Source organism: Mesitornis unicolor, unplaced genomic scaffold, assembly GCF_000695765.1.
Source record: "Mesitornis unicolor isolate BGI_N332 unplaced genomic scaffold, ASM69576v1 scaffold39270, whole genome shotgun sequence".
NCBI classification, from domain to species: domain Eukaryota; kingdom Metazoa; phylum Chordata; class Aves; order Mesitornithiformes; family Mesitornithidae; genus Mesitornis; species Mesitornis unicolor.
The window spans coordinates 6-12196 of NW_010158312.1; the positions used below are offsets into that span (position 1 = coordinate 6).

The window sequence follows — 12191 nt, forward strand, 5'->3', positions numbered from 1 at the left end:
ACACGGCTCAGAGAGGGGGCAAAGTGTCGCCCGTGGCCGTCACCGTCGCTAGCCAGAGTCAGTCCCCCACATCACATCGTGTTTGTGGAGGGGTGTGGGTTGAGATGGGTTGGCCCCGTAGCAGTTTGCCACTTTGTGCGGGCTGGTTCAGGTGGCAAACGCTGGCTGCTCAAATCCTCAACTTTATAGAATTCTCAGCTTTTTGGGCAACTTAACTGTGCTTAAAGTGTGAGGAACGGCCACTGAGACTCGGACCTTCACACTGTCACCCAAACAGGGCTCACTTTGGTGCCTTCCCTGCGCTCACCACTGTCCACAGGGGCTCACCGGGCTGGGGGGAGCGTGGCCAGACTCTGGCACTGTGAGCTACCGGGGCCAGTTTGGGGCAGGAAAACGGGCTGAAAACCCTTCACCTGTGCTCTGCTCACTTTGAAACAGCCTCAGAGTTGCAGTGACTGCGGTTTGCTGCCTTGCTGTGCCCTCTAGAGGACACTCCACGGCTCCCTTTCTTTTTCCCCTAGCATAGAAAATGTATTTAAAAAGCTGGTTTTTGCAATATTTGAGGCTGCTTTTGCAGCATCCGAAACACAATTCAACCTGTGCTGAGTGTGTGTTTCACAAAGCTTATAAGGCTACACAGCTTTTCAATGCTATTATTCAGTGTGAATATTCTTTACATCACTAGATAAGATAATAAGGATTAATTTCTGTTAATCATTAAATTCCTAATAAATGTGTGGCATCTCAGTGAAGTCCAGAAATCATCGCTTAGTCTAAGAAGTAATTGCCTGATATTTAAAAGTAGAAAACAAACGAAGAGTTAAAATCAGTATAAACCTCAATGTGGTTCAGTGGTTTTTAGTGGATGCCTGTGTGTGTTGAGGCTGTTATGGGTTTCTGCTGTTAAATGCAGAAAACAGTTTAGTAGCATTGGTGTAGAAATAAGTTAACGTAAAAAGTTTAAAGTACTTAAATTTGGGTAAGTGATAGGTGTGAAGTGTTTCTTTTGGATTTCCTTCAGACTCAGTAACTTGGTTTGGGTTTACTCAGAATTTGAGGCATTTGGATTAATCTGGCAGCAGGTTGTAAATGCTGTTACTTTGTACCATGGAGTAGTTGTTGGCCTGTTTTTATTAACTTCTTCTCTGTATTTTTCTTTCGATTCGCAGTGAAATGAAGCGAGAAAAGAGAGTCCCCTCACCGGATGTTATAGTGTTATCTGACAATGAACCTTCTAGCCCAAGAATGAATGGGTTAACAAAAATAGCATTGAAAGAGACCAACACAGAGGCACTCATGGTGAGTCTTGTCATGACCACTGTAGGCTGTGCCAAAAGAAAACACTGCTCGTTTCTACAGAGGTACCTGCAGTCCCAGGGTCAGTGGATGCAGGGGTTTTACACACATGGGTTTGCCAGTGGGGAGTCTTGAAGCTGTTAAAGGCTGAAAATATCTCCAAAACTTGGTTTTTTGCCTTTACGTTCTTCCTCCATACTCAGTCTGTGTCCATATGTTGCAGGCACGTGACAATTATAATGCTGTACGGTCTCGTTGTAACTTGTTTCTCTCTTTCCCCTCTCCCTCTTTTCCCACCCTCTATTGCCGTACCCGGCCCTGCAGAAAAGCAGCCCCGAGGAGCGCGAGAGAATGATTAAACAGCTGAAAGAAGAGTTACGGTTAGAAGAAGCAAAGCTTGTTTTGTTGAAGAAGTTACGGCAAAGTCAGATCCAGAAGGAGACCACTGCTCAGAAGGTATTTATTTCCCTGCAGATCCTTATCTCACCTTTTGAAATGCAGGGGGGGGGAATTTAAATAACTCTGCCATAACCTATGCAACATAAGATAACTTTCAAATAAAGCATATCTCGCTTCTCAGAAAATCTCTATGAAGTTTATAGTGGCTTATCCTGTTAAACCGTTCCTTTTTGTGGAATTCCATTTTTGTCTTGCCAAGAGCAAACGGCAAAACATTTATCCCATCAACTGTGTTCAAAAGCTGAAGATCTTTTCATTAGAACTCGGGCGCGTTTATATTTGAAATATACTTCTAATTAATAAACACTGCATCCAGCCCTTAACGCCACGTAGAGATTGCAGAAATGCCTTTGGAGGAGATTCTTGCGCCTAACAAGGGTCCTGACAGGGAGAGTTGGAACCCCCAGCCAAGGGCTGTGTTTTGTGCTGCGGGTCTGGATCCAGGTCCTTGCAGGTGAAGCTGGGCCGTGGCTCCCTGCATGCGTTCATCCTCCCAAAACCCAGGCAGGACCTGGAGTGGTTCAGCCCTCCCACCCCCAGCTCCCTTCCCCACCCCTCATCTCATACAACCACGTGCAGTGCCCCGAGTGCTGGGAGCGCTGTCTTCATCAGAAACTGCACAAAAAAAGTCCACCTTTTTGCCAGAGCAATGCCCTTCGTGCTGGGGGGTGACAAGAAGAGCACCCAGGAGGTGAGGGGGCGTATGAGCGCCCCATGCGCTGCTGTGAAGGCACGGGCTCCATTGCACGGGTTCTGTAACGACAGCAACTGGGCGGGTTTCTTTTCCAGCGGGTGATGCTGACTTGATGGATGATTTTAAGTGCACTCCATGGTGCAGACGGATGTTAATACAGCTCTCCTGGCTGCTTCGGGATGTTTTATTGTCTGTCTTCTGGATTTCTGAGTACTTCAGTAAATTAAAACTTAACACGAGTACCTGCATCGCTCAATCACTGCTGAGCACTGAGCACTGAGCTGGGGAAGTGTGAACAAACTGGGGTGAAGTGGCACATCTGAAACTTCTCACTGGCTGCAGTCTTTTTGCTGAAGGTTTTTTTCTCTTTGTGTTGTGCTTGAACCAAATTAGTTGAGACACAGCAATGGTGGATAAGACTGAAGTGGGCTCTAAGCTGGGAGTGCTAAAACGGCTTTCCACGCTGCTCTGCTTCTGGTGTACAGGCTCTTATTTTCCTGGTATAATCTTTATCTATACTCCCCTAATAACTTCTTCATTTAAATATGCATGTGGAGATGCTCAGAGGAAGAAAGGGGTATGGGGGCGGGGGAAAACCAGTGTCTTTGAAGCTTCCCTTACCGAGGTAAACACCTTTATTCCCTGAGCTGCTGTAATTCTGCTTCTACCCTTACGCTCGTCTGCTTTCTTTCTCTCTGGTTTTTCCTCTTCCAGCCTGCCGGTTCCTCTGGGAGTGCTGTGGCCACCCCCCCGCCCTTGGTGCGGGGACCGCAGAGCGTTGCTGCTGGCAAAGCGTCCCTCCAGGTCAGTGGGGTGGGTCAGGCTCAAGGCAGGGAGCGGAGCAGAAAAGGTGCACAGGGCAGGACAGGACCACCCCATCGCAGCCATGGCTTGCAGCCGGGTGGAATTTTAATTAAAGCTCCCACAACCCCCACCATAAGAACAACCGGGGTGGGAGACAGAAGTGGGATGTAGCACGCATACAGCTCCCCTAAGCTTATTTTTCAGTGGCTGATCATCCCGATCCACCCGGCTGGTAAATCCATCCATCCCGGTACTAACGGCCTTTGGCAAAAGAGGAGTTGTGTCAGAAATAATTGTGGCAGCCTCTTGCCATACCCTCAGGAGACTTCGTGGTGCCCTCGGTGTAGTTAACTGCCAGCTGGGGGAGTCACACGATTCTTTTGCCTTGGTGGCTCAATGGCACCCGATGGTAGGGGTGATCTCAATTCAGGCTAAATTAAATTAAATGAAATGTTGGAAAGCCTTGGGGAAGAGGAAAAAAAAGCAAAGCAGAGGCAATTGGCATCTGTCAACCTGATCTTCTTCTTGAGTCTGGGATTTTGTTCTGCTTTTGGATTTAAAGCAGTTTTGGTTATTTACCTTGGGCTAATTCGAAACAAATTTCCAAAGTGCTTCAGCACAAAATGCTTTCAGTTGGACAGCGGCAGCTCTTCATTTTGAAGTCCCCTGCAATGCTGTACTCCAGGGAGGGGTGAATTTGCTGTCCATTAGGAAATGTTACCAAAACCTAACGCCATCTGTCAGCTGGAGGAGTCTCTGACTTGGGGCGAGTTGCCTTCGCTGGAGACAGCACTTTCAGAGGAACTGCACCATGGGTTCAGTCTGCAGCCATGAGGCAGTGAGACTTCGGCCAGAGCAGAGCTGGGAGCTAAGAATCCAGAACTGAAGTGATTCTGTCTAATTTGCGGTGTTTGGGCCGGTGAACCTCACCTCCATCTGCTTTTGCTTGACTAAAAACACTGCTGATTCCTGTGTGTAGGAGCTGAGTTAACATTTGGTTTCCAGTATGCCATGACAGGAGTGGATAAAACTTCCCGCCTGCCTAAACACATACACGTGGCAACTCAGGAGAGACGGAGTTTCAGTGATTTTTTTAGAAGGTTTCCCTCACGAATGATGGGCACTTTGGGGCTGGAGCGAGGGAGGATGTGGAAAGGGTAGGATGGAGAGAGAGAAGTTTGGGAGTGCTCCTTGGGCTCCATCACCTGGCGTTGGTGCTTTGCAGGAACATTCAGTGCTGCGTGAAACCGTGTCTCCTTTTCTACCATCATGAGGAATTAATGCAGACTGCAGCCCAAAAAGCAGAGGCGGCAATTTTAAAAAATGTCTTTACTCTGGCTCCTTTTCTTTTTCATTTTTCTGAAGCTTTCCCCTTTTCCTGTCTCTCTTTTTCCACGCACATGCTCAGGCTGCTCCCCTACATCCCCAACCCCTGCCCCACGCATCTCCTTGCAGACAGCAGTCTGTATTTCCCCATTCTCTTACATCCTCCCAAAATACACTGATTTTTTTTGGACATTAACCTCACCGAAGCCAGCCTGGCCATCTCTTGTCCCACGACATCTCCATTGGCTCAGGACATCCCCCATCCATCCCGTCAGCCAGAGAGGAGAGCTCTCGGGTACCCCTGCTCTCGCGTTATGGCGTGCCTCTTAGGGCAGTTCCTGAGCAGCGAGGACAGATGAAAATGTTGCTCGGGATTGCTCTTTACCTTCAAATTCTGTGCAGGATGAGAGACAACAGCCCCCAAGCACGTAGCCAGGCTGCCATCGCATCCTTGCGTATATCTCTTGCTGTGTGAGATGCCGATGCTGCCTCATGGGCGCACTGAGCAGCAGAAGAGAGCCTGTGTATAAATATACCAGAATAAAACCGTGCCAATAAACTCCTTTTCTCTGTTTTGCAGACCTCTTCTACGCGTATACCGGGCACTGTAATTCCTCCTCCCTTGGTCCGTGGAGGGCAGCAGACTTCTTCGAAATTAGGAACACAGCAGAACACGCAGATTGTGATGCCGCCTCTCGTCAGAGGAGCACAGGTGAGTGTCTGCCTTCTGACGGATCCGCTCTGCTTTTCTGTAATGGCCCTCACTGTTTTCCTAGTCCTTTTTCTGCTTGTCTGGAGGGAACCTGTGGTGATATTGCTGGAATTTCCTGATATAGCTAGGTGTGTTGCTGCTCAAATCATTGCAGCTTTGCATATTGTGCTGTCCCTTAACACTTCCAGTGGGGCATGAGAAAACTCCGTGGTGATGCAGGAAGCTGCCTGACCTGCACAGCTGCTTCCATTTGTTGCACCAAAACAGTTTGCTTGTCGTTATAATAAAGTTAATTTACAGGCTTCCAGCTCTATCTGCTTTTTAGGAGAGCAGCAGCAGAGAAAATGAAACAGTTCCTCGTTCTTCCTTTTTTTCCCCACCTCATTATTCTTTCCATCGTATCAATTTCACCTTTTCCGATGCTAAAACTCACTTTCTTTTCCTCATTGCGTCTGTCTTGCGACTGAATAAGCACTGCTGAGTTGAGATGGTCTGAAAGTGTTGCTTTGCAGGGTCTTTATCACCTATAACAGAAAATGGGGGTGTCATTGAAGGAGTAGGAAAGCAATGTTCAATTTGATGCGGTCTTCCAAAATCATGACTTCCATGGGATACCAAGAAAGAAATATTTCCTTGTTAAATGAGGATTTAATTTGCAGTGAAAGGTCTGCTTTTATCTGTCGCACAGCCAGCATTGAGGAGGAAGGTGGAGATTTGGTTACTGCATTTTCTTTCTCTTCTGATTATGGAGAAAAACTCATTCTGAGGAGTAGCTTTCCTAATGCCTTTCAAATGGAACGGGCCTAACAACTGTACGTTTGGAAAGAAGTTTCACTTGGAAACTCAGATTTATTTTTTTTCTTGGCACAGCTGTTCTGGCTGTAACGTGGTGGCCTCACATATAAGCATCTCTTCATGTTCCCTTCTACGTGGTTCATTGTCACAGCGGGAAAGGGAAAAACATGGCATTTTACAGGGATGTTAATGATCACGCTTTCTTTGCGTCCCTCGCATTCCCACTGTCTCATGTCGCCCCATCTGACCCTCCCCGTCCTCCACGGCCCCATCGCATCAGCCCCTCTCTGTGTCTTCCCAGCAAATCCACAACATCCGGCAGCACTCCAGCACGGGGCCGCCTCCGCTGCTGCTGGCGCCCAGGGCATCGGTCCCCAACGTGCAAATCCAGGGGCAGCGAATCATCCAGCAGGGGCTGATCCGCGTCGCCAACGTCCCCAACACCAGCCTGCTCGTCAACATCCCGCAGGTGAGGTACACTGGGTGTTTCGTGCCAAACACGACATTCATCTTGGGTTTAATTACTGATTGTCAGGGTGCTGTAGCTAATTTGTCACCTGCTGTGGTCTGAGCAATGTGGCTGCTGATCACTACAGCTCCTTCATTGTCCCGTGCAGGCCCTTTCTCTGTTCATGTTCAGCTCCTGTATGGAATGAAGAAAAATATTACAGAGTATTGGGAAGAAATACGTATTTTCATGAACTGCATTTAGTGCCTCATTTCACGTTTGGGATTTCAGTATGAAGCTGTCCATTGGACTATTTTTTTTCTTTCTCTCTTGCTTAAGAAGCGTAAATGAGTGTTCTGGTAGAGAGAGCTCAAAATGGGTTACTGCTCCCATTTGAAACACCAAGAGATCCCAAAGCAGCGACTTAACATCAACCACTGATACTGGAATACAAATGCTGTAGAGGAGAGCAACAATTTCAAGTCGCTGAAAATCACAAGAAAGAGGACTCCTTTTGCTTGTTTTTTGTTTGTTTTTTTTTCTTTAGGATTTCTAAAAATGCCTTATAAAAATGATCACTAAAGAAAAATAAAGTTCTTTAGGAAAAAAAAATTAGAGCACTAGGTGAGAGGTACAGCATTGCAGTGAGTGTATGTGTTGTGGTCTCCTTGGTTACCTACACAAACAGGACTGAGAGGCAGAGGGCTTGGTCTGTCCCAAGCATCCAGACCTTCACTGCCGCGTCCCTCCCTCCCATCCCTCTCCGTGGAGTGGAGCTGAGGGCTCAGACACCAAAACCATCTGACGCTTGTGTCCTGTTCCCTCCCAGGCTTCACCGACCTCGCTCAAAGGTACAGCGGTGACATCCGCTCAGGCTAACGTCACCACCACCAGCGCCGCCTCCATCGTCAACTCCAGCGACTCTCCGGCCAGCCGGCAAGCTGCTGCCAAGCTGGCCCTGCGGAAGCAGCTGGAGAAGACGCTGCTGGAGATACCTCCTCCCAAGCCGCCCGCACCCGAGATGAACTTCCTGCCCAGTGCAGCCAACAACGAGTTCATTTACTTGGTCGGGTTGGAAGAAGTTGTGCAGAATTTGCTGGAAACTCAAGGTGAGAGAGCGTTAAAAATGTTCCTCAAAGGCGAGGAAACCGTTCCTGTCTGGATTTTATCTGAGCAGCAAGGAGTTTCAGGCTTTGCAAGATTTAATGTCATATTTTGCCAAATCTGGGATTCACTTCCTTTAATAATTTTACAACTGTTTTATTTAATTTTTTTTTTTAAGTACATTAAAAGTTATGATTTCTGATAGGCTCGGCACTGACTGTAAAGATTTCTGTAAAATGCATCCAGTTCTGCCCAGAGCTGTTGCCTTCCTGTCAGCCACTTTTTGGTCCATCACCACTCATTTCGCTAATGAATTTCTGAAGATTTACCTGCTGGATACATCCACACGCACTCACAGAAGTAGAGCTTGAAGATTTAGTAATGCAAAAGGCTTCAGACTGAGGAGAGTTAAGGGTGGACCATTTGCTTTAGGTTTGGGGTGTTTTTATGCTGGAATATTGTTGAGGTGTCTCAAGTATTATTCACTCATAGAAGCCACAGGTGGAGCTGAGATAAGCTGGTTGCGTTCTGCAGGTAAAGTTTCGGTTGCGGTATCGTCTCGCGAGCCCTACATGTGCGCCCAGTGTAAGACCGACTTCACCTGCCGCTGGAGGGAGGAGAAGAATGGCACCATCATGTGCGAAACCTGCATGACTTCAAATCAGAAGAAGGCCCTGAAGGCCGAGCACACGAACCGGCTGAAGGCCGCCTTTGTCAAGGCGCTGCAGCAGGAGCAGGAGATCGAGCAGAGGATACTGCAGCAGACGGCATCTCCCGTACAGACCAAGTCAGACCCCATCGTGCAGCACCACTCGCTCAAGCAGGTACGGTTCCTCCACCAAAAACCAGCTTTTGGTGACGTCCCACAGCTCCGAGGATGAGTGTTGGGTGTGCAGGCATGAACTCGCTGTATTTAAGCTTTTATTTAAGCAGAGTCATTTTAATTAGCGTGGGTGTTTAACTCGTATCCAGCAAAGTCTGTTCCTGAATGTTTTTAGGATGCACCAAATGGAAAGAGGTGCTCCAGTGCCAAACGCACAAGGGTAAATTGACCCCCAAAATGGCTTGAGGCAGGAACACGTAATCCTGGTTGTGAAGTTTTAAGGTGATAGTAGCAACCACCCGTGACAGACGGGATCTCACACACCGCCCTCAGTTGGAGGGAGACAGAAACTGCTGAAATGCAGCTTTGAGCTGCAATAATCAAGGTTATTTGGGACAGGGAAGTGCAGTGCTGCCTGTCCATGGAGATGCTTACACAGCACATTGCTGCTTTGCAGCATTATAATTCCTCATCCTTACAGGTGCTTTCAGAAGTAGAAAACTGATTTTTGTGTTGGTTTTGAGTTGTCCTGAGGGTTTTTAGCCTTAAAACTCAAGCAGTGCCTTCCAGGTTTGGCAGAAGCAGCAAAGAAAGGAGAGGGGCAGTAAAGATTCGGGGCTGTTGTACTTAGGGACAGCAGACCCCTGTGCCTGTCTCACTCTGCGCTCTCTCGCAGCCCTCCAGCCAGATGTCTCGAGGCGCCGGAGCTCCGCGGGGCGTCTTGCATGCGTTTAGCCAGTCCCCCAAGTTGCAGAACGCGTCGTCTGCAGCAGCACTGGGGAGCAGGCCAGGTAAGCATGCAGAGAGACCTGCCGGCAAGGGCAGCGCTGCCGCCTGGAAGAAGACTTCCATCAATACAGGTAGATCTTTCTCTGAAAGTTCCTTTTCTTTGTACTTAATAGCTGCGCTCTGCCCACCAAGGGTAGTTCTTGGGGTAAGGATGCTTTCTCTTTGGCATTTACTGCATGAAAGCCCAGTGCTGCTGGGGCTTTACTCGTCGGCACTTGCTTTTTGGGGTGGTTTATGCTCATCGGGTGGTGCTACCAAATAAAAACTACCACTTGTTACACCTGTTTGTACGTGTGCGGTCGGACTGCTCGTCATTGAGTCCGTACGCACAGCCAGTACAATGCCGTGGGAGTCTGTAACTCATTTTGGGGAGTTTAATTCAGTCATTTGACAATGTACAGTAAATAAATGGGTTTGCTCTGGGTAAGGCTGCAGTGTGCACTCCCAGGATTTGAAATAACTGAAGTTGTTGCTTTGCACAAATGGAAATTACAAATTTTAATCCAATCATTTTTTTTAATATATAAGAATCTAACTTGAAGAGTCATTTGTTTTCTTAAGTGATGATTAAGATCTCTAGGAAGGAAACACTGTAGCAACCGGCTCTTTTGTGATCTGCTTTCTTGCCCAGTATTGAATGGATTTCTTTTGATTTTTATTCCTGACAGCTTAATTTATAGTTTAAAATGTAACTGCATCGCAGAGAGCTGCAGCCTGCTCAAATCTTCATTTCTGGTACAAAATCTTGCTGGTATTTGTTCAGATGATTTTGGAAGCTTTCATCTGGAGGTGTCTGACCTTCACGGCCCACGACCCATGCTTAGACGATGCCTTTTCTTGTGGCTTAAATGCAAGCAGCGCATTTTTGCCGCTGTTTTGTCTCATCTCTGTGTCATGCGGTGACATTTGTTCCCTCTCCTCGTTTTGTATCTCCCCAGGTGGGGCTCTACCCTTCGTCAGCCCCAGTTTAGCTGTGCACAAGTCGTCTTCAGCAGTGGACCGCCAGCGTGAATATCTCCTGGATATGATCCCCCCCCGGTCCATCCCACAGTCCGCCACGTGGAAATAGTGCAGAGGAATCCCCCAGAGGAAGACTTTCCTGTTTCTGCCATCCTTTTTACACCACACAACAGTGGAATCCGCTTCAATCCCGGCTGGATACGCCCCAGGCTTTCTAGGATGCAAGAAGACCGCTCCTCACCCCATCGAGCACTGCTGTCCCTGCTGTGAGAAACGCTGCCGTGTGGGTGGGAAAGACTTCAGCTCCTTTGGTTCTCAGATGTTGGTGATCGACTGACGATGAAGGGGAAGGATTCTTCTTTCTTTTGGGCTTTTAATGTATTTAGTTTGGATTTTTTTGGCACCAGCACAAAAGGAGGACTCGAGGACCCTCTGCCTTCGGTTTCGTTGTTAATAAACCCCCCTTCCAGCAGGAACGCACGCGGTGGTTTGCCATCCAGCACGGATGGCAGCTCAAGGAGAGAGGAATTTCAGTGTCTGCCCCGTCTCACAGCTGCATTTAGTGAGCCAAGTTCACATTTGCTTTTCCTCCCTGCCCCTCGTCCAGCCAGGACAGCAGTCCACAGATGATGATGTTCCGAAATCTCCTGATGATGAGCTCGTGATAAATAAGTGTAAACTCCAATTCCAATTGAGTATGGTTTGGTTTGGGTTTTCCTAAGGGACTGGCTGCCCCCTAAACTTGTCGGTGGGAACCAGTGCAGGAGTCTCTCACTTTTGTTGGATTCTGTTTTGAATAGACATTGAACTGTTGGTAGTCTAAAAATCTAATTTACTGCATAGACAAACACCTTTGTTCAGTCTTTCTAATTCAGCGAAGAGCAGTTGGGCCTTTCCGATGTTCCCAGAGACTTTACAAGCGAAACTGTTTTGGATTATTTTCTTTTTTTGGAGGGGTTTTATGTTACCGTTTTGAGCAGTTTCCCTCAGAAATAGGAATTGCAGAAGCTGCACGCAATCAGAGAGGCCAAGGGGAGGGCGTGGAGGAGGGGGAGCCACTGTTGGGGCGCAGGCTCCTTCCTCCGCCAAAACCCCCCCGGGTTCCTGGGCCGCGCTGTGGTGGCCCAGATCCGCGCTGTAGTGGCCCAAATTCGTGCTGAGGTGGCCGCGCTGGGGGCAGGACTGCCGACCCTCACCCCTCCGTCAAGCTCCGTTCTTCCAATGCACCGAGCATGCTCCGTCACTTCAGTATTTCCTTTTTTCCCCATTTCCTTTGGGTAACCCTGCTTTACGGACAGGTTTCGGCGTGGTTTTTTAATCCATTCTGGGGATTCCACACCCAAATCCATCAGGTCCCCTTTTGTGGTTTGGTTTGTTGTTTTTTTTTTTTTCCCTTCTCGTCTTTTTCCCTGCCCTACCATCAGGTCCCCTTGTTGGGTTTGGTTTGTTTTTTTTTTTTTTTTTCCCTTCTCGTCTTCTTCCCTGCGCTTCTCCCAAATTAAAGTTGAGTTCAAGTGGCAGAGATCCATGCCTTACTACTTATGTTGCATATCAGTACTGGAAGTAGTGCTGATAAGAATTATTTGCAAAATTATATAAATATATATCTATATATAAAAGAAAAAGGGGGGGAGGGGGTACTATTCAGCCGATGCTGACTCTATTTTCTTAGCAGTTGCCGTTGGATCTATTGAACCAATAACTCTAGGGTTGTCCCCCTCAGATCTAACCGTCGCGTAGCGAAAAAGGCAAATCCCTTCATTTTAGCCCCTCTTCTGCTGTGTGGATATCGGTATTTAGACACTTTGCAAACCGTTCGGTAGGATAGGAAACCTAGTTTTGCAAAATGGTATTTGTTGCTGTGTAAAGCCCTAGAATTTCCATTTGGCTTTGGGTTTGGTTTTTTGGTTGGTTGGTTTTGCAAATGTATACGAAGAGCTAAATGGGGATGAGAGGAATTGGGGTCGAGCTGTTAATTTTT

At 47.7% G+C, this 12191-nt stretch overlaps 1 protein-coding gene across 1 annotated transcript; it reads left to right on the forward strand.

Moving 5' to 3' along the window:
• The first annotated feature begins 941 nt into the window (after positions 1–941).
• On the forward strand, positions 942–10615 carry GATAD2A (GATA zinc finger domain containing 2A). The gene is made up of 9 exons (XM_010183155.1): positions 942–958; positions 1170–1308; positions 1621–1752; positions 5160–5291; positions 6367–6555; positions 7364–7643; positions 8173–8462; positions 9138–9321; positions 10189–10615. Exons 2-9 carry the CDS (start codon positions 1174–1176, stop codon positions 10317–10319), a joined length of 1473 nt encoding a protein of 490 aa, XP_010181457.1. The 5' UTR covers positions 942–958; positions 1170–1173; the 3' UTR covers positions 10320–10615.
• Positions 10616–12191: the final 1576 nt, after the last annotated feature.